Source organism: Bos indicus, chromosome 1 (assembly GCF_029378745.1).
Source record: "Bos indicus isolate NIAB-ARS_2022 breed Sahiwal x Tharparkar chromosome 1, NIAB-ARS_B.indTharparkar_mat_pri_1.0, whole genome shotgun sequence".
NCBI classification, from domain to species: Eukaryota; Metazoa; Chordata; class Mammalia; order Artiodactyla; family Bovidae; genus Bos; species Bos indicus.
Genome location: NC_091760.1, coordinates 91902667 through 91928139, shown reverse-complemented (window position 1 = coordinate 91928139; position 25473 = coordinate 91902667). Strand labels below are relative to the sequence as shown.

General features: G+C 39.0%; 1 protein-coding gene across 5 annotated transcripts in view; it reads left to right on the top strand.

Annotated features, from left to right (window-relative positions):
• The window catches only part of NAALADL2 (N-acetylated alpha-linked acidic dipeptidase like 2), a 1369359-nt gene that overhangs the window by 1247380 nt on the left and 96506 nt on the right, over positions 1-25473 (top strand). For all 5 annotated transcript variants that reach the window (XM_070802872.1, XM_070802828.1, XM_070802665.1 and 2 more), the window contains one exon: positions 19127-19220. In XM_070802872.1, the coding sequence (XP_070658973.1) occupies positions 19127-19220 (94 nt within the window). The remainder of the gene's footprint in view (positions 1-19126; positions 19221-25473) is intronic.

Sequence of the window (25473 nt, the reverse complement as noted above, 5' to 3'; positions counted from 1 at the left end):
CACTGTTTCCACTGTTTCCCCATCTATTTCCCATAAAGTGATGGGACCAGATGCCATAATCTTCGTTTTATGAATGTTGAGCTTTAAGCCAACTTTTTCACTCTCCTCTTTCACTTTCATCAAGAGGCTCTTTAGTTCTTCTTCACTTTCTGCCATAAGGGTGGTGTCATCTGCATTTCTGAGGTTATTGATATTTCTCCTGGCAATCTTGATTCCAGCTTGTGCTTCTTCCAGCCCAGCATTTCTCATGATGTAATCTGTATATAAGTTAAATAAGCAGGGTGACAATATACAGCCTCAACGTACTCCTTTTCCTATTTGGAACCAGTCTATTGTTCCATGTCCAGTTCTAACTGTTGCTTCCTGACCTGTATATAGGTTTCTCAAGAGGCAGGTCAGGTGGTCTGGTATTCCCATCTCTTTCAGAATTTTCCACAGTTGATTGTGATCCACACAGTCAAAGGCTTTGGCATAGTCAATAAAGCAGAAATAGAGGTTTTTCTGGAACTCTCTTGCTTTTTCAATGATCCAGCTGACGTTGGCAATTTGATCTCTGGTTCCTCTGCCTTTTCTAAAAGCAGCTTGAACATGTGGAATTCACGGTTCACATATTGCTGAAGCCTAGCTTGGAGAATTTTGAGCATTACTTTACTAGCATGTGAGATGAGTGCAATTGTGCAGTAGTTTGAACATTTTGTGGCATTGCTTTTCTTTGGGATTGGAATGAAAACTGACCTTTTCCAGTCCTGTGGCCACTGTTGAGTTTTCCAAATTTGCTGTCATATTGAGTGCAGCACTTTCACAGCATCATCTTTCAGGATTTGAAATAGCTCAACTGGAATTCCATCACCTCCACTAGATTTGTTCGTAGTGATGCTTTCTAAGGCCCACTTGACTTCACATTCCGGGATGTCTGTTCTTTTCTTATCACAACACAAATTTGGAATGATGGACTAATGTCTGTTTAAAACAACCAACAAGTTATAGCTCAGTTCAGTCAAGCAGACAGATGTTTTATAAGACAGACACTCCCAAGACAAGGGATCATGCCAACCCCAAAGAAGTCGTCACATTCCTTCTTGGTTTCCCTCTCTTTATACTTTCCATCCCCTCCTTTTGGTTATGCCCTGTGCATAATCCACCATCAGTCAATGAAAGAGAATGCAAGAGGGCATACGCTCAAGGCCGATTGACATTGCGAGTTATATAACAGCAGGCCCTTTGTTTATGTCTTCCCATAATTCAGTCTGTTATAGTCAGATATATATATATATATATATAAAATATTCATAAACCCTTAATGGGCTCCTAGCTGCCCAAGGTTACTTGGAGAAGCCCCTGTGGTTAGTTTGTATCCACTGTGTACCTAGGGTGCATGTGCAAGAGTTGGAAAAGTCACTGGTTATTTTTGTAGCATATCTGTGAACTATCCTGGGTACATCTGGGATGGGGTTTAGAGATCAGCTTTTATCCTTTTCGAGGCACCCCTCAATTTTGTTGTTCAGTTGCACAGTAATGTCAGACTCTGAAAATCCATAGATGGCAGCACACCAGGCTTCCCTATCCTTCACTATTTTTGTACAGTTCTTCTGTGTATTCTTGCCATCTCTTCTTAATATCTTCTGCTTCTGTTAGGTCCATACCATTTCTGTCCTTTATCGAGCCCATCTTTGCATGAAATGTTCCTTTGGTATCTCTGATTTTCTTGAAGAGATCTCTGGTCTTTCCCATTCTGTTGTTTTCCTCTATTTCTTTGCATTGATTGCTGAAGGCTTTCTTATCTCTTCTTGCTATTCTTTGGAACTCTGCATTCAGATGTTTATATCTTTCCTTTTCTCCTTTGCTTTTTGCTTCTCTTCTTTTCACAGCTATTTGTAAGGCATCCCCAGACAGCCATTTTGCTTTTTTGCAAAATGACTCTTGAGAGTCCCTTGGACTGCAAGGAGATCCAACCAGTCCATTCTAAAGGAGATCAGCCCTGGGTGTTCTTTGGAAGAAATGATGCTAAAGCTGAAACTCCAGTACTTTGGCCACCTCATGCGAAGAGTTGACTCATTGGAAAAGACTCTGATGGTGGGAGGGATTGGGGGCAAGAGGAGAAGGGGACGATAGAGGATGAGATGGCTGGATGGCATCACTGACTCGATGGACATGAGTCTGAGTGAACTCCGGGAGTTAGTAATGGACAGGGAGGCCTGGCGTGCTGCAGTTCATGGGGTCGCAAAGAGTTGGACACGACTAAGCGACTGATCTGATCTGATCTGATCCTTCACTATCTCCTGGAGTTTGCTTAAACTCATGTCCATTGAATCAGTGATACCATACAAGTATCTCATCTTCTGTTGTCCCCTTCTTCTCCTGCCTTCAATCTTTCCCAGCATCAGGGTCTTTTCTAATGAGTCAGCTCTTTAGAGCTCTTTGCCCATCAGGTGGGCAAAGTATGGGAGTTTCAGATTCAGCCCTTCCAATGAACATTAAGGGTTGATTTCCTTTAAGATTGACTGGTTTGATCGCCTTACAGTAAAAGGGACTCACAAGAGTCTTCTTCAGTACCATAGTTCAAAAGCATCAATTCTGTGGTGCTCAGCATTCTTTATGGTCCAACTCTCACATCTGTACATGACTACTGGGAAAACCTCAGCTTTAACTATATAGAACTTTGTTGGCCAAGTGATGTCTTTGTTTTTTAATATGCTGTCTAGATTTGCCATAGCTTTTCTTCTAAGGAGCAAGCATTGTTTAATTTCATGGCTGTAGTCACTGTCCATAGTGATGTTGGAGCTAAAGAAAATAAAGTCTGTCACTGTTTCCATTTTGTCCCCATCTACTTTGGCTACCTCATGCAAAGAGTTGACTCATTGGAAAAGACTCTGATGCTGGGAGGGATTGGGGGCAGGAGGAGGAGGGGATGACAGAGGATGAGATGGCTGGATGGCATCACCGACTCGATGGATGTGAGTTTGAGTGAACTCTGGGAGATGGTGATGGACAGGGAAGCCTGGCGTGCTGCAATTCCTGGGGTCTCAAAGAGTCGGACACGACTGAGTGACTGAACTGAACTGAACTGATTGGTCATGAAATGATAGGACAGGATGCTATGATCTTAGTTTTATGAATGTTGAGTTTTAAGCCAATTTTTCACTCTCCTCTTTCACTTTCATCAAGAGGTTCTTTAGTTACTTTCCACTTTCTGCCTTAAAATGGTATCATCTACGTATATGAGGTTATTTATATTTTCTCCAGCAATCTTGATTCCAGCTTCAGCATCATCCAGCCTGGCATTTACCATAATGTAATCTTGTATATAAGTTAAATAAGCAGGGTGACAATACAGCCTTGACGTACTCCTTTCACAATTTGGAACTAGCCTGTTGTTCCATGTCTGGTTCTAGCTGTTGCTTTTTGACTCGAATACAGGTTTCTCAGGAGGAGGGTGAGGTGGTCTGGTATTCCTATCTCTTTAAGAATCTTCCACAGTTTGTTGTGATTCACACAGTCAAAGGCTTTAGCATAATCATTGAAGCAGAAGTAGATATTTTTCTGGAATTCCCTTGTTTCTTCTATGATCCAACAGATGTTGGCAATTTAATCTCTGGTTCCTCTGCCTTTTATAAATCCAGCTAGAATATCTGGAAGTTCTCAGTTCACATACTGTTGAAGCCTACCTGGAAGGATTTTGAGCATTACCTTGTTAGCATGTGAAATGAGTATAATTGTACAGTAGTTTGAGCATTCTTTGGCATAGCCCTTCTTTGCAATTGCAATGGAAACTGACCTTTCTAGCCCTGTGGCCACTGCTAAATTTTTCAAATTTGCTGGTGTATTGAGTACAGCACTTTAACAGCATCATCTTTTAGGATTTGAAATAGCTCAGCTGGAATTCCATCACCTCCACTAGCTTAGTTGGTAGTGATGTTGCTAAGGCGCACTTGATTTCACACTCCAGGACGTCTGACTCTAGGTGAGTGTTCACAGCATTGTGGTCATCCAGCTAGAGTTTTTGTAGAGTCCTTCCATGTATTCTTGTCACTTCTTCTCAATATCTTCTGCTTCAGGTCCATACCGTTTCCATCCTTTATTGTGCCCATCTTTGCATGAAATTTTCCCTTGGTATCTCCAATTTTCTTACAGAGATCTTTAGTCTTTCCCATTCTATTGTTTCCCTCTAATTATTTGCACTGTTCACTTAGGAAGGCTTTCTTATCTCTCCTATTCTCTGGAACTGTTGGGTTGAGCATAACTATCCTTTTCTCCTTTGCCTTTTGCTTCTTTTCTCAGCAATTTGTAAGGCCTCCTTAGATAATCACTTTGTCTCTTGCACTACTTTATCTTGGGAATGCTTTTAGTCACCACCTTCTGTACAATGGTAGGAACCTCTGTCCATAGTTCTTCAGACACTCTGTCTACGAGATCTAGTCCCTTGAATCTATTTGTCACCTCCACTGTATAATCCTAATGGATTTGATTTAGGTTACACCCGAATATCCTAGTGGTTTTCCCTGCTTTGTTCAATTTAAGGATGAATTTGCAATAAGGAGTTCATGATCTGAGCCACAGTGAGCTCCCAGTCTTGTTTTTGCTGATTGTAGAGAGCGTCTCCATCTTTGGCTACAAAGAATATAATCAATCTGATAAGAAATAGAGGAAAACAACAAATTGGGAAAGACTAAAGATCTCTTCAAGAAAATTAGAGATACCAAGGGAACATTTCATGCAAAGATGGGCTCGATCCTTAGGACAGAAATGGTAGGGACCTAACAGAAGTAGAAAATCTTAAGAAGAGGTGGCAAGAATACACAGAACTATTCAAAAAAGATCTTCATGACCCAGATAATCACGATGGTGTGATCACTCACATTCATCTAGAGCCAGACATCCTGGAATGTGAAGTCCAGTGGGCCTTAGAAAGCATCACTACGAACAAAGCTAGTGGAGGTGATGGAATTCCAGTTGACCTATTTCAAATCCTGAAAGATGTTGCTGTAAAATTGCTGCACTCAATATGCCAGCAAATTTGGAAAACTCAACAGTGGCCACAGGACTGGAAAAGGTCAGTTTTCATTCCAATCCCAAAGAAAGGCAATCCCAAAGAATGCTCAAACTAACACACAATTCTACTCATCTCACACACTAGTAAAGTAATGCTCAAAATTCTCCAAGCCAGGCTTCAGCAATACATGAACCCTGAACTTCCTTATGTTCAAGCTGGTTTTAGAAAAGGCAGAGGAACCAGAGATCAAATTGCCAACATCCGCTGGATCATCAAAAAAGCAAGAGAGTTCCAGAAAAAAAATCTATTTCTGCTTTATTGACTTTGCCAAAGCCTTTGACTGGGTGGATCACAATAAATTGGGTAAATTTTTTCAAGAGATGGGAATACCAGACCACCTGATCTGCCTCTTGAGAAACCTATATGCAGGTCAGGAAGCAACAGTTAGAACTGGACATGGAACAACAGACTGGTTCCAAATAGGAAAAGGAGTACATTGAGGCTGTATATTGTCACCCTGCTTATTTAACTTATATGCAGAGTACATCATGAGAAACACTGGGCTGGAAGAAGTACAAGCTGGAATCAAGATTGCTGGGAGAAATATCAATAACCTCAGATATGCAGATGACACCACCCTTATGGCAGAAAATGAAGAGGAATTAAAAAGCCTCTTGATTAAAGTGAAAGTGGAGAGTGAAAAAGTTGGCTTAAAGCTCAACATTCAGAAAACAAAGATCATGGCATGTGGTCCCATCACTTCATAGGAAATAGATGGGGAAACAGTGGAAACAGTGTCGGACTTTATTTTTGGGGGCTCCAAAATCACTGCAGATGGTGACTGCAGCCATGAAATTAAAAGACGCTTACTCCTTGGAAAGAAAGTTATGACCAAACTGAATAGCATATTGAAAAGCAAGACATTACTTTGCCAACAAAGGTCCATCTAGTCAAGGCTGTGGTTTTTCCAGTGGTCATGTATGGATGTGAGATTTGGACTGTGAAGAAAGCTGAACGCTGAAGAATTGATGCTTTTGAACTGTAGTGTTGAAGACTCTTGAGAGTCCCTTGGACTGCAAGGAGATCCAACCAGTCCATCCTAAAGGAGATCAGTCCTGGGTGTTCATTGGAAGAACTGATGCTGAAGCTGAAACTCCAGTACTTTGGTCACCTCATGCGAAGTGTTGACTCTTTGGAAAAGACCCTGATGCTGGGAAGGACTAGGGGCAGGAGGAGAAGGGGACGACAGAGGATGAGATGGCTGGATGTCATCACCACGTTGATGCACATGAGCTTGGGTCAACTCTGGGAGTTGGTGATGGACAGGGAGGCCTGGCATGCTGTGATTAATGGGGTCACAAATAATCGGACACTACTGAGCAACTGAAATGAACCGATACTGTTATTGACCCTCTGGTGACAACCACGTATAGAGTCATCACTTGTTTTGTTGGAAGAGGGCATTTGCTATTACCAGTTCATCAGCTTGGCAAAAGTGTTAGCGTGTGCCCTGCTTCATTTTATACTCCAATGCCAAACTTGGTTGTTACTTCAGATATCTCTTGACTTCCTACTTTTGCATTCCAGTCCCCTATGTTGAAAAGCACATCTTTTTTTGCTGTTAGTTCCAGAAGGTCTCTAGGTCTTTGTAAAACCATTAACTTTAGTTCTTTCAGCATTAGTGATTGTGGCATGGACTTGAATTACTGTGATGTTGAATGATTTGCCTTGGAATTGAACAGAGATCATTTCGTCATTTTTGAGATTGCACCCAGGTACTGCATTTCGGACTCCTTTGTTGACTATGAGGACTAATCCATTCTTTCTAAGGGTTTCTTGCCCACAGTGGTTGATATAATGGTCATCTGTATTAAACTCACCCATTCCCATCCATTTCTGTTGAATGATTCCAAAAATGTTGACATCACTCTTGCCATCTTATTCCTAAACATAAATGTTAACCTAACAATACCATTTAATTTCTCCTTTTGTTGGTTAAACTTGCTGGGTATATCAAGAGTATGTCTTTGCTTCCTCTCCCCTGTTGGCACCCCAGCCCTAGCAAGGAGTTCTGGGGACTGGAAGTTCTGCTTATCTCCAGGGAGATCCTCTGAGTCCCCCTGCCTATGGCCATCTTCCCTGAAGTTTTTTTTTTCCACAGGACATTCATTGCTAAATAGGGGGACTTTCCATTATATTAGAAAGGGATATAACTCATGCCACTTCAGTTGAACGTAGCAGCCTGAAGGGCACCATGCAGCACAAAATTGCTCTATGAAGACTGTCAGCAGGCCATAATTGATCAGATGATGCCTGTGCTTTGAGAGAGAAGGGAAGGGGGAAGGATTCCCTTCAGATCACTGAATCGTGACCATGTGCCTTGGTTGAGTTTTAGGGTTTTCAAACTCTCCATTCCATCCCACATACAAACTTCCTTCCCACTAACCAACAACTCCACTTCATTCATGCTGGTTGTTTCATGCTTCTCTAAAAAGTCTATGCTTCTTTCTACACCAGGGGTTTTTGCCCATTTTATTCCCCTTGTCTGGAATATCTTTCCCGTTTTACACTCAAGATGCTTGAACCTCACAAATATACATAGGGGATAAGCCCATGGTGTCTTAAAAGTGGAGTAGACAAGATCAGGCACATTCAGGGTGGTATAGGTTCAAAAGAGAGGGGCTATATGTATACCTATGGCTGATTCATGTTGAGGTTTGACAGAAAACAACAAAAGTCTCTATTGCAATTATCCTTTAATGAAAAAATAAATTTTAAAAAGAGTAGAAAATGGTGTTTTCTAGGGGAAAAGAGATTCATGTGTGATCATTTTTATATTGTTCATTTCTTTTTTCACATTTTGTAAAAGTGGTAAGACTTGTCTCTAACAGTAAAGTAAGTCTTAAGGGGAGAAACTGTCTTACATTCCTCTTTCCTCCTTCATAACACAGAAATGATTATACAATCAAGGATCAATAACTAGTAGTGGGATGGTTCATGCTTCATCTACTGTTTGTCATACTATGTCACACCATGCCGTAATAACCCAGTCTCTCTCAATTTCTTTCTCACACTAACCTATAAAACAGTTGTTAGTAGTATCTCACAGCATTCCCTTTCAGAGTGTGGTGATACTGCATTTTAAGTCTGATTGAAGACATAAAGCCAATCTCACAATGATAGTTTAACTAATGATTTAGGGATGAAGTATAAACAATGGTTACTTTAATTTAAAATTATATAAATGGAACAAACCACACATTTACTGAGTGTCTCAGCTTGTAACTAAAAAGAAATTACAGTATGAAACCATGGTATTCTATGGTAATTATTTTAGTGAACCTTTTAGTGAACCTTTAGTGAATGCAATGTCTAATTGCATTATTCATGTACTAAGTAGTAAATTCATTTAAAATATTCATTGTCAATACAGTTATCATACTGGTCTATGAGATACAATATGTGAGTAGGGTTAGGGGGAGAGTGACCCTAGTCTATATATTTGAAAGTGAAAGTGAAGTCGCTCAGTCGTGTCCGACTCTTTGCGACCCTGTGGACTGTAGCCTACCAGGCTTCTACGTCCATGGGATTCTCCAGGCAAGAATACTGGAGTGGGTTACCATTTCCTTCTCCAAGTCTATATATTTAGAGTTTAGTAAGTAAATATCTTTTTCTGTCTCTCTAGACTGATGAGTAATGGAAAGACTTGTGACAAAGTCAGAAACTATAAACATACCTTCCAATAAGGCAACTGTTTGTTATTTACAAAGTTTAAGAAAAAAGAAGGTGTGTGTATACATATATTTTCCTTTATTAAGTTTTTTTTTCTCATCAACATGTATTGATGTATATTAAATGTGCAAAAATTTTGTATATCAATTGTACCTCAGTAAAGTTTAGATACAGATGTAGTCCTCATTTTTTTATTTTACATTTATGTTTTTAAAAACACTGTTTTGGAACTTAAAATACAACCGAAAATATTTCAAGCTGAAGGAGAAATTTTTATCAGGATAACTGTTATTTTCCATTATTACCTTTATAATCTAAGAGATGGAGAAGGAAATGGCAACCCACTCCAGTATTCTTCCTGGAGAATCCCATGGACAGAGGAGCCTGGTGGGTTACAGTCTATGGGGTCTCAAAGAGTCAGACATGACTGAGCAATTAACACAACAACACAATCTAAGAGAAGGCTCTATGAGTAATTATTTTCTTTAAACCACCTGGTCTTGCCTAACATCAATGAAACCACTAACTATAGAAATGTCAATAGTATTTCATAAGACAGGAAAACTTTTGCAACATGGTGTTCATTAACTCATTTCTTAGTACAATCTTTTTATTTGTTTGAACACTTTTACTTCCATAATTTTATTTTCAGTCTAATGTATTCTTCTTTTAATCTCTGGTCAGATGTAGGATGATCTGGAGTGAAGAAAGAAGGACACAGGGATCTTGAGGCAGATGGTGTGCCTGTGAACTTATTTATAATGCACTGTCAGGGAGTTCAGGGGAATGCTGTCAAGAAGATGGCAGGGTAGGAGATACCAACCTCCATCTTCCCACAAAGACAACAATTAGACAATTTAATGCAAGAATGAAAATAGCTCTGGGAAACCTCAGGAGTCTTTAAGAAGCTTTAGCACATAGCAGAGCAAAATAACCTGAGAATAACCACACTCAAATAACATATTTTGCCTGTACAGTATCATTCCGTCCACCAGACCAGCACTGTTCAGAGCCAACAGATAACTTCCTGGCTGGAGAGAGTTTTTTTGTAGGAAAATAGAGAACAGAGTGAGTGACCAGCTTCCCTAGCCTTTCACAGCACTGCCCAAAGGACCTGACCCCAACTCCTGTCACTGGCCTGCCCCTTCACTCATTTAAGCAGCTAGCTCATGTGTAGCCATGAACTCACACACCACTGGCTCGAACTCCCAGTATCTTTCTCCAGTGTCATGTACCCACCCATGGCTGGCCCTGCAGCCGTATGAGTACATGCTGACAACCAAGGGCCCCACTGCTGCTCCTGTATTAGAAGCCAGTCCTGACTCCTAACCCAGATCTGTATCACTATCTATGCTTTTAAGTAGCCCCTATCATTTAAACATGCATACTATGACTTAGATTTTCTGTCACTGACCCCCACTATGGTGCACAAGACTGCAACTAGTCTTTATAACCACATGAGTCCTGTAGCTGCTTATCACACAGAGTTGCCCCTGGCCACTGCTCAGGGCCCTTGCCAGTGTGGGTGTACCTGTAGATAGTCCCTGCCATCATGCAGACACCTGCAGCCAGCTCTGCATTTGAGCATATATACACCACAGATTTTAGCTCTCGTGACCACCCTGGTCTTTTCTTGCTGAGATACCAATAGTCCTTGCAGCTACTAAGGAACCCCTCCACCCATCCCCAAACTCACACACACATGCACACACAGCTCTTGCTGTCAAGGATCACACAGTTGCCCATGTCACAGACCTTAGTTGCCTGAGCCAATGAGATGCTTCACCATCCCAAATCTTGACATATTTGTGAACTTTTCAGTTTTCTCCATGTCATTGAATTCTAGTTTCTATCTTTGTGGCTGAAAAAGTTGCTAAATAGGATTTCAGTCTTCTCTAATTCATTAAGATTTGTTTTGTGGCCTAACATATGATCTGTCCTGGAAAATGTGCACTTGAAAAGAAAGTATATTCTGCTGTTGGATAGAATGTTCTATAAATGTGTATTAGGTACATCTTGTCCAATGCATAGTTTCAGTCCAATGTTTCCTTATGGAGTTTTGATCTGAACAATATATTCATTGTTAAAAGTAGGATAGAGACCCCCCCACACACCTTGTCTTTAAATCTGACAATTTAATTTTAACGTGTTTCCATGTAGGTCTGTTTGGATTCATCTCATTTGGAACTGCCTAGGATTTGTAGATCTGAATGTCTGTTTCCTTCCCAGGAGAGGGAACTTTTCTCTTTCTTTTTTCTTTTTTGTATTTTTTTTTTTTTTTTTTTTTTACTTTTCTTTTTTTGAAAGTGATCTAGTTCTATTTCTATTCTTTTTTTGTTTGTTTGTTTAGTTGAAGTATAGTTGATTTATAATATTGTGTTACTTTCAGGTATAGCCATTATTTCTTTGAATCAGCCTTTCTCACTTTATTCTTCTCTAGGACCTATATAATGCAAATATTGATGTGTTTGGTGGTATCCCATATGTCCTTAAACTATTTTAACTCTTTTTCATTTTTTTTTTTTCCTTTTTGGTCCTCTAATTGGATGAATTCCACTGTTCTGTCTCCATGTTCATTGATTCTTTGTTCCTCTTGATCTAGTGTTCTGCAGAACCCTCTACTAAGTTTTTCTGTTCAGCTATTGTATTCAGTTCTGTGATTACTATTTGGATTTCCTTATATCTTCTCTCTCTCTTTATTGAAATTCTCACTTTGTTAATGTATTGTTCTGACCTTGGTGAGGAAATTTATGATATTACTTTGAATGCTTCTCAAGTAAATCACTTATCTTCATTTCCTTAACGTCTGTAAATAAAGTTTTATCTTGTTCTATTTTGGAACTTCTTTTTTTTTTTTTTTTTTTTGTTTCTTCATTTTCTTTGACTCTATTGATTTCTGTGCATTAGATAAAACAGCCACTCTTATTCTTAAGGAATGGTCTCATGTTGGACATAAAACTTATCATCTAGCCTAGCTTTACCTCTTGGTTGTATCACAAACCTTTGTGATTGTCCAAGCCTCTTTCTTTCTTTTTTTTTTTTTTTAAGTGACTTTCAGTAGTTGAGGATATGCCAATACTTATTAGTGTCCCAGAGGGGAATATCTCAGTCAGTACCTAGATGCAGGCTAATTAGAAGTCAGACTCTCAGACAGAAGATTTTGCATTATGCAAATAAATCTCTTCCAGGGAAAAACTAAGTGATGGACATTTCAGTCTTCTTCTGTGCTGAGCACTGTTAAAAAGTGTTTCTCTGTTTGTTTCAGTCCTGTGAGACCTATAAATGTAAGTCCAGCTGGTAACAGCCAAATGACTGAGGGATGTGTCCCCTGAGTGGCAGTTGCAAAAGCCATGGTACCAGATGTGTGTCTGTAAGCTGCTTCTAGAGAGGTCTCAGCAGTTTGTGAGGGCTACAAGGAGAATGCTGAGATGGAATCTATTGTTGTTGTTGTTCAGTTACTCGGTCATGTCAAATTCTGTGTGACTCCATGGATTGCAGGATTCCAGGCTTCCCTGTCCTTCACCATCTCCAGTCTTTGCTCAAACTCATGTCCATTGAGTCAGTGATGCCATCCAATTATCTCATCCTCTATGGTCCCCTTCTCCTCCTATCCTCAATCTTTCCCAGTATCAGTGTCTTTTCCAATGAGTCAGTTATTTGCATAAGGTGGCCAAAGTATTGGAGCTTCAGCTTCAGCATTAGTCCTTCCAGTGAATATTCAGGATTAATTTCCTTTGGGATTGACAGGTTTGATATCTTTGCATTCCAAGGGACTCTCAAGTCTTCTCCAACACCACAGTCAAAGGCAACAATTCTTCAGTGCTCAGCCTTTTATATTGTCCAGCACTCACATCCATACATGACTAATGGAAAAGCCATAGCTTTGACTATACAGACCTTTGTTGGCAAAGTAATGACTCTGTTTTTTAATATGCTATCTACGTTTGTCATTGCTTTTCTTCCAAGGAGCAAGTATCTTTTAATTTCATGACTGTAGTCACAGCCCACAGTGATTTTGGATCCCAAGAAAATAAAGCCTGTTACTGATTCCATTGTTTCCCCAACTAGTTGCCATGAAGTGATGGGATCAGATGCCATGACCTTGGTTTTCTGAATGTTGAATTTTAAGCCAACTTTTTCACACTCCTCTTTTACCTTCTTCAAGAGACTCTTTAATTTCCTTTTCACTTTCTACCATAAAGGTGGCATCATCTGCATATCTGTGGTTATTGATATTTGTCCAGCAATCTTGATTCCAGTTTGAGCATCATCCAGTCCAACATTTTGCATGATGTACTCTGCATATAAGTTAAATAGTCAGGGTCACAATATAGAGCCCTTAAAATAATCCTTTCTCAATTTTGAATCTGCCCGTTTTTCATGTCTGGTTCTAACTGTTGCTTCTTTACCTGCGTATGGATTTCTCAGGAGGCAGGTATGGTGATGGTATTCCCATCTCTAAGAATTTTCCACAGTTTGCTGTGATCTATACAGTCAAAGGCTTGAGCATAGTCAATGAAGCAGAAGTAAATGTTTTTTCTGGAATTCTCTTGCTTTTTGTATGATCCAATGAATGTAGGCAATTTGATCTCTGGTTCCTCTGCCTTTTCTAAATCCAGCTTGCATATCTGGAAGTTCTAGGTTCATGTACTGTTGAAGCCTAGCTAGAAGGATGTTGAGCATTACCTTGCTAGAGTGTGAAATGATTGCAATGGTGTAGTAGTTTGAACCTTCTCTGGCAATACCCTTCTTTGGGATTGTAATGGAAACTTACTTTTTCTAGTCCTGTAGCCACTGCTGAGTTTTCCAAATTTGCTGGCATATTGAGTGTAGCACTTTCACAGCATCATCTTTTAGGATTTGAAATAGCTCAGTTGGTATTTTGTTACTTCCCCTAGCTTTGTTCATAGTGATGCTTCCCAAGGCACACTTGACTTCACACTCTAGGATGTCTGATTCTAGGTGAGTAAGCACATCATTGTGGTTATCCAGGTTATTAAGATCTTTTTGTATAGTTCTTCTGTGTATTCTTGCCAACTTTTCTTAGTATCTTCCTCTTCTGTTAGGTCCAAACTCTTTCTGTCCTATATTGTGTCTATCATTGCAGGAAATGTTCCCCTGATATCTCTAATTTTCTTGAAGAGATCTCTAGTCTTTCCCAATCTATTGTTTTTTTATTTTATTTTATTTACCTCCACTTTTCACTTAAAAAGGTTTTCTTATCTCTCCTTGCTATTCTCTGGAATCCTGCATTCAGATGGGTATATCTTTCAATTGGCTTCCCTGTTCTCCACTGATGATTGAGTTGTGTCCCTAGGGCTAAATAAGAGATGTGACCTGCAGGCAGCAACATTTAAAGTATTCAATAAGACCTCTTCAGGTAAAGGCTGGATGGTGGGCATTTTTCCTCTGTACTGAGCCTGAGGTGGGGAACTGCAGTGAGTCCTCTTGAGTCCATTAGGGACTGTTTCTTTGTTGGCTGTAGTGTTGTATACCATGTGGACAGAGCCTTTTTGTCCTTCAGGGCTTGATATTTTATCCCTTGGTTGGAAGTCTTAAAAGTTGAGCCTTTAGATGTTGGGTCTTAACATTTCCTCTTCAAGGAGAAATTGAGACTTCTGAGTTCATTTCCTATTGTATATCACTGTGATGGGGTGGAGTTTATAGCAAGAGCATGTCTCAGGCCTTATTCATTTCCATGTGTTTTTTTTATTATTGTTCCACCAGCGTGCCAGGGTCATTTCATCTGATTTCTGGATTTTATTTTTCAATGGGGAATGGTTTCATGTATAGCTGTAGACTCAATGTATCTGTGGGAGGAGGGGAGTTCAGGAACCTCCTATGTTACTATCTTAACTGCAACTTAGTAAGGCTTATACTCACTGTTTTCAGTATAGGATTAATTCCTCCACTATCTGAGAAGGCCTGACAAATAGCTAAGGAAAGAAGAGAAGTGAAAGGTGAAGGAGAAAAGGAAATATATATCTATCTGAATGCAGAATTCCAAAGAATAGCTAGGAGCAATAAGAAAGACTTCCTAAGTGACCAGTTGCAAAGAAATAGAGGAAAACAATGGAATGGGAAAGACTAGAGATTTCTTTAAGAAAATTAGAGATACCAAGGGAACTTTTCACACAAAGATGGGCATAATAAAGGATAGGAATGGTATGGACCTAACAGAAACAGAAGACATAAAGAAGAGGTGGCAAGAATACACAGAAGAACTATGAAAAAAAGATCTTAAACACCCAGATAACCATGATGGTGTGATCATTCACCTAGAGCCAGACATCTTGTGTGGAATCAAGTTGACCTTAGGAAGCATTACTATGAACAAAGCTAGTGGAAGTGATGGAATTCCAGTTGAGCTATTTCAAATCCTAAAAGATGATGCTGTGAAAGTGCTGCACTCAATATGCCAGCAAATTTGGAAACCTCAGCAGTGGCTACAGGACTAGAAAAGGTCAGTTTTCATTCCAGTTCCAAAGAAGAGTAATGTCAAAGAAGGTTCAAACTATGGCACAATTGGACTCATATCACATGATACCAAAGTAATGCTCAAAATTCCCCAAGCTAAGTCTCAACCATATGTGTACCAAGAACTTCCAGATATGCAAGCTGGACTTAGAAAAGGCAGAGGAACCAGACATCAAATTGCCAACATTCACTGGATCATACAAAAAGCAAGAGAATTCCAGAAAAAAATCTATTTCTGCTTCATTGACTATGCTAAAGCCTTTGACTGTGTAGATCACAACAAACTGTGGAAAATTCTTAAAGAGATAAAAATACCAGACCACCTGACCTGCCTCTTGAGAAATCTGTATGCAGGTCGGGAAGCAATGGTTAGAATTGGACATGGAACCATGGACTGGTGCAAAATTGGTAAAGGAGGATGTCAAGGCTGTATGTTGTCACCTTGTTTATTTAATTTATATCCAAAGTACTTCATGTGAAATGCCAGATTGGATGAAGCACAAGATGGAATCAAGATTGCCAGGAGAAATATCAACAACCTCAGATATGATGATAACATGACACTTATGGCAGAAAATGAAGAGGAACTTAAGAGCCTTTTGATGAAAGTGAAAGAAAAGAGTGAAAAAAAAAAACTGACTTAAAACTCAACATTCAAAAAACCAAGATCATGGCATCCGGTCCCATCACTTCATGGCAAATAGATGGGGAAAAATTGGAACCGGTGACAGACTTTATTTTCTTGGTCCCCAAAATTACTGCAGATGATGACTGCAGCCATGAAATTAAGACACTTGATCCTTGGAAAAAACAGCTAAGACAAACCTAGACAGCATATTAAAAAGCAGAGACATTACTTTGCCAACAAAAGTCCACATACTCAAAGCTATGGTTTTTCCAGTAGTCATGTATGGATTAGAGAGTTGCAGCATAAAGAAAGCTCAGCCTCAAAGTATTGGTGCTTTTGAGCTGTGGTGTTGGAGAACTCTTGAGAGTCCCTTGGACAGCAAGGAGATCAAACCAGTCAATCCTAAAGGACATCAGTTCTGAATATTCATTGGAAGGCCTGATGCTGAAGCTGAAGCTCCAATACTTTTGGCCACCTGATGTGAAGAACTGACTCATTGGAAAAGACCCTGATGCTGGGAAAGATTGAAGGCATAAGGAGAAGGGGATGACAGAGGATGAGATGGTTAGATGGTATCACCAACTCGATGGACATGAGTTTGAGCAAGCTCCATGTGTTGGTGATGGACTGGGAAGCCTGGCATGCTTCAGTCCATACTGTTGCGAAGAGTGGATACATTGACCAACTGAACTGAACTGAACTGATCTGCCTCTAGGCCTGGCAAGATACTTAAATGAGATAACAAAATGTGTATAAAGAACTTTGAAAAGAAAGGAGCCTTATTTAAATGCAAAGGAAAGTTACTTTGTCATGCCTCAATAAAAATGAATTCCAGAATCCACAAAAAGGGTATGCAGTATGGTTTGTCTCTTCTCACTGCATGGCACAGCATATACAAATCTCCCTCATGTGATTGAAGATGCAAATAAAGCCTATTTACTTGAAGCATTCCATTGTGGGCCAGGTGCCTTGGAAGTCCCAGGATTTGTTACCAGCTTCTTTTTGAAACATAGCAAGGTGGCTGGTTCATATTCTAGTTGTTCTAGCTGCCAAATGACTCAAAAGACCCAAAACAAAACAGCTTCTCCAGCAGCACAAGAAGAAGCTGCCTTTCTCCTGCCTTCCAATTCTTTTATTTTAATCTTTTGTAATGCGTGGTTTCCAGATTCCAAAAATGTAAACAAAATATGTCTGTTCTGTAGTTTCTATTTCCAATGCAAATTGGAAAAAAGAAACCATAATGCCTCTTAATCTTCTTTAAACATTCCTTTTACAAATAATTTATTTCCAAATACTGGTTTTCCATACATGGTTTAGAAGGGGTGGAGTGGGCTAGAAACAGGATTCATATCAACATGTTGCATATAATGCTTTTTCTCCTGAATAGCTAACAGCATAGTCAAAGTAGGCAGTTGCCTAGGATTTTTGTGATCATATGCTGAGGATAAAATGCTGCAAAATACTTGAGGCATTTGGGGAGCAGTGGTTGTTACACTGGGAGAAAAATATCTCAAAGAAATAAAGGGATCTCAAAGGTGTTTTCTTTTCCTGTTCCTAAGAAATACATTTCCTCAAGCTGTACTTTCATTATGATATAAATTGTGCAAACAACTGGGAAATATAACTTTTAAATATTAAATGAAATTTGACCCTTGTAAATGTGTGGATTTGAATATTTAACATCACATTCTCCTTGTAAGTTGCTTCTTTTATATGTTCTTTATGGTCTCAAATTAGTGTGTTCATTTCCCCTGTGTAGTTTCACAAGACAACATTTTCATTCATTAACAAAATCTCATAGTACATTAATAATATCAACACAGTCAAATTTCCCTATGTGCCAGCTCAGGGTTAAAAGAGATGTAGGGACATTTGTTAAGCCAAGGTAAATATTAAATATCACTTGGGGGGCTGGGGAGTAACAATGGCATTTGCCCCCAGCCCTAAGTTCCTTAGAGATGTATAAAAATGCATATGACTTGTTCAGTCTGTTAAGCAGATGCTAGTTCAGCTGTAGTGCATATGCTGGTTTTCAGACCCAGTTTTGGAGTGCAGTGGGAGAAACATATTCATGTGTGAAAATTCCAGGTGTGAGTTTAGAGAATGCCATTTAAATTTTTGTATTTTTATAATTTAATTTAAACATTGATCTCAGAGACGTATAAATGGTATTAGTTTTGATAAAGTTTGGAAAACTGATTACGAATATAGCAAAGCATGAAGTATGTGGAAACAGTGTCAGGCTTTATTTTTTGGGGCTCCAAAATCACTGCAGATGGTGACTACAGCCCTGAAACTAAAAGACGCTTACTCCTTGGAAGGAAAGTTATGACCAACCTAGATAGCATATTCAAAAGCAGAGACATTACTTTGCCAACAAAAGTCTGTCTAGTCAAGGCTATGGTTTTTCCAGTGGTCATGTATGGATGTGAGAGTTGGACTAAGAAAGCCGAGCGCCGAAGAATTGATGCTTTTGAACTGTGGTGTTGGAGAAGACTCTTGAGAGTCCCTTGGACTGCAAGGAGATCCAACCAGTCCATTCTGAAGGAGATCAGCCCTGGGATTTCTTTGGAGAGAATGATGCTGAAGCTGAAACTCCAGTACTTTGGCCACCTCATGCGAAGAGTTGACTCATTGTAAAAGACTCTGATGCTGGGAGGGATTGGGGGCAGAAGGAGAAGGGGATGACAGAGAATGAGATGGCTGGATGGCACCACTGACTTGATGGACGTGAGTTTGAGTGAACTCAGGAGTTGGTGATGGACAGGGAGGGCCTGGCGTGCTGTGATTCATGGGTTGCAAAGAGTTGGACACAACTGAGTGACTGAACTGATGTGGATTTTAAAGGATTTTAAAAATTATATCTTACATGAAATTAACTGATCATTAATTTTATCTGGAATTTTCCTAGCTCCTATAACCAGCTATTGATTTGCAGTTGTTCCTCTTGATGGTTTTATCATGTGACATTCTGAACTGTTTTATAAGGAATTGTTTTAAAGTTTATGTTTAACAACTCCTTCAACTAGGGAAACTATTTCTTAATATTTTAGCCCAAAAGAAAGAAAATATTTTATCTCCTTATACTAATCTAAGACATGGAAAATATACTGAGGACTTTTTTTTTTTTTTCTTTACAGAAAGACAAAAATTTTTTTAAGGTTTTTAAAAAAAGAAATATTATAAAAATAAATTTGCCCTCTTTTTTTTCACTCTAGATAAGAGTATAAAATTGCATGAAATAATGAAAAACAAACAAAAACCCTTAATACTAAATTCTAGTATTTTTTTTCTTTCAGCTCTCAGGAGAAGTGATTTTGCAAATTGCCAACGAACCAGTTCTGCCCTTTAATGCTCTTGATATAGCTTTAGAAGTTCAAAACAGCCTTAAAGGTAATTTTTCTTTGGATTATAGTAATTTTAGCAAATGAAAATGTTCAACTAATTTTCAACAGGTATAAAGTCAACAACTATTTCACTAGGAATGGTAATGTGGCACTTTCCTTCATATAGAGGATAATGTTGAGAAGAGCTTAGAAGAATGTTGGCTGCCATGTCAATAAGAATAAGGTTGGTAAAGAATCTGCCTGCAGTGCAGGAGACCTGGGTTTGATCTCTGAGTTGGGAAGATCCCCTGGAGGAGGGCATGGCAACCAACTCCAGTATCCTTTCCTGGAAAATCTTATGGACAGAAGAGCCTGGTGTGCTACAGTTCATGGGATTGAAAGAGTTGGACACGACTTAGCAATTAAACCACCACATGCCTAATAGTCAGTCAGTTCAAACAATATTGGCTGAAAGTTTGTGCTTTGAGATTGGTTTCTGTGAGGTATGAGCTAGGACCATTTGACTCAAGTGTTGGCTCATTCTAGATTAAGGCTGACAAGGAGGAAACCAAGAAATTATTTCCATAGTCTCTATTTCAGTTGCTTCATGTTTGTATATAATCTCTTTCTAAAATTTTTAATATCACCCTAGTAATTACCTTTATTTTCCCTTTTTCTATATATAAACCTTTCAACCAAACTTTTAGTTTATCTCTATTCCTCAAATACAAAGGACAGTGTTGTAAATAATTTAAAAGTGCACCCTCCTTATCTTTGAGCCACACATCTTACTACCATATCATTTGTAAACATGTATTTCTCAATATAAAAGCAAATATTTTCACTATAGTACTTAAACAGTAATTCTTGGAAAATGGGTCAGTCTAAAGAGCCAAACAGTTCTAGTATCTAAAGCTTTAATACTTTGAAAATTTTGACTACCTGGATTCGTTCTTAATCCAGAGAGTACTACAATAAAATATTTTTTCCCCTCAGTGATTCTTATGACTTTTATTATATTGGCTGTAAAACTGTGACCTTGGGAGCAATTGCGCTGTTTAGGGCCTTTTACTCCTATACTAAATGGCCTCATATTACTCTACTCTGGGGATATTTAAGCTTGTCTCTATTTTTTTCTATTTTGTCAAGCTTCATTTTATTGTTGTCAGTATGACTACCTGTAGCAGTCTCTCTGTCCTCCATTTAAAATTTTCTATTTCTAGAATATTTTGTAGAGACTGAGTAACCAAGTATATGGTATTTTATAAAATAAGAATAGTGTAAGCATAAATAAATGGTTTAAAACTTCTGTGAATAATACATTCTTTGCAAGGATTTCTTTTAACCATCTATTTTGTTTGTTCTGTAGACTGTTTTGCTTTTACTTTAGTTCTCATTTTCAAACTTTAAAAAATTCAGTTGGTACTTCATATTATACTTAAAACTTGCAGAGAACAAATGGAGGAGACTTATTTGTATTACAAGAAGATTTGTCCATCTATAAAGAATAACTCTCATGCATAGAAATGAGCCTGAAGGAGTATACTGTGAAATAGTAACACTGTACAATAGAATTATAAATGATTTACAGGTCACTTTTCTGAGTTCAGATCTATGGTAAATGTTTAATACCTTTGTAATAAAGATATCAAGAAATATTTTTAAATTTAAGCAAACCCAGAAAAACCAAAAGCAGTAGCAATACTGTCATTTTGAGTTCCAAATTCTATTATTTTTTAAACAATTGGGTGTACTTTTTAAATCTATAAGTAATACTTTAGCATTATTATTTCTATATGAGTGTTTTAATTAATGTAGTCTTACTTCTGAGGGTCAGAAAAAAGTCCTAATGAGTCATTGTTAGAATTATATCATTACTGTTTTTTTTTTCCTTTGTGTGTATGTGGGCAGGTAGTTAGGAATCTCTTTGAAAATACAGGAAAGTATGTCTCTTTCTTCAGAAAATTGCACTTGTACAAAACAGTTTGTGTATATCCCTCAGACTTTACAAGATCTCCTGAACCCATTTATTCATTCATTTAACAAATATTTATTGACTATCCATGGTATTCCTGGTATGGTTATATGATCAGAAAACCAAAACATAAAACCAAGCCTGTAGGTAAATAAATAAAACAAAATTAAAATTTCTACTGCTAAGAAACATATGTACATAGTAGAACAAAATTGCCATAAGTCAAAGCAATTTTTAAATTAGCTTTATGCTCAAATAGTTCTCTAATATCAATCACTTTGGAATAAATTTGTATTAAGTGTTACAGAGCACAATTGACTGTGGTTGTATCCAGGGCACAATGTGGTTGTATCCGGGGCATAATGTGGTTGTATCCAGGGCACAATGGAGAGATTTGGTCTGGGAATATATATGTGAGAGTTGTCCCAGATGAGATTTCTAGTTGAGTGCAGATAGAGGGCAGAAAGGGCTTCCTAGGTGGGGTAGTGATGAAGAATCCACCTGCCAATGCAGGAGATGTAAGAGTTGGAGCCTGGTGTTGGGAAGATCCCCTGGGGGCGGGCACAGCACCCAACTCCAATATTCTTGCCTGAAGAATTCCATGGACAGAGGAGCCTGGTGGGCTACACTCCATGGGGTCACAGAGAATCAGACAGGACCAAGCACAGCACAGCAGCAACAAGGGACAGAAAAGGCTTATGATTTCTGGGCATGTCTACATTTAGAAATAGGAACAGAAGGGGAATCTGAGAAAGATACTGAGAAGGAGACAAAGGATAAGAGACAAACTAGGTGAATGTGGTATCTTGAAGCAAAGGGAATAAAAGCTTTGAAAGAGGAAGGAGGGATCCACTCCATCAAATACTACTACAGGTTAAGAAATGTGAGGACCAAGTACTGACAGCTAGATTGAGCAATTTGGAGGTCACCTGTGATCTCAATGAAAGCAATTTTAGTAGAGTAGTATACAAAATTGTCTCATTAGAGGGGTTCAAAAGAAAATGAGAAGTGATAAATTGGGGACTGGTGCTGTTAGATGTGGAGAAGGCAATGGCACCCCACTCCAGTACTCTTGCCTGGAAAATCCCATGGGTGGAGGATCCTGGTAGGCTGCAGTCCATGGGGTCACTAAGAGTCGGACACGACTGAGTGACTTCACTTTCACTTTTCACTTTCATGCATTGGAGAAGGAAATGGCAACCCACTCCAGTGTTCTTGCCTGGAGAATCCCAAGGACAGGGTCGGCTGCCGTCTATGGGGTTGCACAGAGTCGGACACGAATGAAGAGACTTAGCAGCAGCAGCAGCTGTTAGATGGAAAGCTTGGAGTTGAGGACTGTTCAGTTCAGTTCAGTTGCTCAGTGGTCTCCAACTCTTTGCGACCCCATGAACCACAGTACACCAGGCCTCCCTGTCCATCACCAACTCCTGGAGTCCACCCAAACCCATGTCCATCAGGTCGGTGATACCATCCAACTATCTCATCCTCTGTCATCCCCTTCTCCTCCTGCCCCCAATCCCTCCCAGCATCAGGATCTTTTCAAATGAGTCAGCTCTTCTCATCATGTGGCCAAAGTATTGGAGTTTCAGCTTCAACATCAGTCCCTCCAATGAACACTCAGGACTGATCTTTAGGATGGACTGGTTGGATGTCCTTGCAGTCCAAGGGACTCTCAAGAGTCTTTTCCAACACCACAGTTCAAAAGCATCAATTTTTCGGCACTCAGCATTCTTCACAGTCCAACTCTCACATCCATACATGACCACTGGAAAAACCATAGCCTTGACTAGATGGACCTTTGTTGGCAAAGTAATGTCTCTGCTTTTTAATATGTTGTCTAGGTTGGTTATAACTTTCCTTCCAAGGAAAGGAGTAAGCATCTTTTAATTTCATGGCTGCAATCACAATCTGCACTGATTTTGGAGCCCAGAAAAATAAAGTCAGACACTGTGTCCACTCTTTCCCCCTCTATTTTCCATGAAGTGATGGGACTGGAAGCCATGATCTTCGTTTTCTGAATGTTGAGCTTTAAGCCAACTTTTTCACTCTCCTCTTTCACTTTCATCAAGAGGGCTTTAGTTCTTCCTCACTTTCTGCCATAAGGGTGGTATTATCTGCATATAGTTAGCATGTTTCTATTTTGATGAGAATGATCTGATGGAGAGTGAGGATTTGATTAAGATGAAAGGAGAATTGAAAAAATCCAATTTTTTGAATATTTGAAGAAAGTGAAAGGAATAGCTGGAATGTTTTTCTTGAAGAAGCAGCATAAGATTTAGAATGTTGCCTTAGTTATAAACATCCATAAAAATGTGAAGGAACACAGAGCATATCGTATGGGATAAGTAAGTGTGGTTGTGGGAACTCTTGTCAACCTCTTTGATTGTAATAAACAATATAATAGTTGCTTGGGAAGATGAAAGAGGGATTGGTCTTTTGGGCATCATTAAGCATTCAGAAGAAATATTTTAAGTAAGATGTGCTATGTGCTGTGCTTACTCTCTCAGTCACGTCCAACTCTTTGTGAGCCCACGGACTGTAGCCCACTAGGCTCCTCTCTGTCCATGGGGATTCTCCAGGCACGAATACTGAAGTGTGTTGCCATGCCCTCCTCCAGGGGATCTTCCCAATCCAGGGACTGAACCCAGGTCTCCTGCAGTGCAGGTAGTTTCGTTACCATCTGAGTCATCAGGGAAGTCTTTAAGTGAGATAATTCAGCATAATTGTGTATATTTTTCCAGCCTTCAGCTGGGGATTCAGGCATAGAACAGGCAGATTTGGATTTAATCAGAGCTAGGGCTTTGCTGGGAGGGGGAAAATGAGCTAGATAAGGTTAGGAAAAATGAGAGTGAGAGTGTCTGAAAAGGAGTGCTCATATAGATGGACTGACGTACCTAAACTGGGTGTGGAATAAAGTAAGGATACAAAGGGAATGAGAGCAAGCACAAAGAACAGAGGATCAGTAGACTTTTGTCAATCCAAATAATTAGAAAAAGTAAGCAGAAAAGACCCGCAATTGGAATTGTTGAAAATCTGATCATAAAAAGAGTGCAGATATTGGTAATGACAGTGTCAGGGTTGAGGCAGGACCATGGAAGTGTGGTAGCTGGTCAACAGAGGAAAAGAGCTATGGAAAAACAGGCCAGACTATGTCTATGTGGATATTGATATTGTCAAGAGCTAAGACAGGAGTAATTCTTATAAGAAACAGTGATTGAACTAGGAGGTAAAATCTTCAGAGAATGATCAGGGACTTAAAGACACTTCATACTGTTCTCCTATGGCTAGTGGTATAGAGGGCCTGGGCGAAAAGAGAGCTACTGCTGAAAAGTGATGTGACGGGAGCATTGTCAATAGCGGAGAGCCAGGTTTCAGTTGAGGCAAACAGTTAAAGAAAACAGTCTGAGAACAGGCCAGGTTACTAATCCTTTCTTTGATAGCTATATCTAAACGCATGTCAGTACAGGGGAAACAACAAGACAAGATGAAACGGCAGTCATTCCACAGTGACTTCCACTGCAGGCCAGACATGACAAAGTCTAGATGAAACCCCCTTGAACATCTCAGGTTCTCAGTTGGATGAGCCAGGAGCATTTTGGCTTCTTGCTGTTATATTGGACTGTTTCTTCTTTGGTTGTTGGTTATTTTTGAGTTTTGCTTCTTTTGATGTGAAAATCCTTGGGTCTCCCTGTCATTTTCACTCAGAAAGATGTGGCCAGACTTGAGATACGCTCAGACTAAAAAGACAAAGCAAAGCAAAAACAAAATGTAACCCCTAAAATAGGCAAAAATTATTCCTTTACCATGACCTGGCTGTAACTATTTGATCAAAGGGATATGAATAGTCACCTTTAAGCTATACATTTTTCTAGTCATCAAGATTTAAAACTATTTGAATTATCTGAATCATAGTAAAAGATTATTTAAATGTTTGCGAAATTGTGGGCAATTTTGTTTACTTATTCTGTTTTGACTACTTTGGTTATAACCTTAGTTTTAAAATAGGGTATCTTAATGTTCTAATGCATAAATAATGGACATCACTTATCAACAACTAAGTAAATATTTGTTTTAATTTTAGCTACAATGGTAGATGATTTCACTAGCTAAACAGAGTTCCTATACCATGTTAAATGAAACATATAGTTTTATCGCTTGATACAAGCTTTAATTGTTGATATATTTTCTTATATTTCTATGACAGTTAATGGTGATTAGTCTTAAGTTCTCAATTACAGTTTAAAAAAATGACCTTCAAGGCTGAACTATAAAATACTGTTTCTCCTTATTGCAAAGAGTTTAAGTATGAAGGTCCCTGAAACCTGATTGCATTTTCAATGGTGTA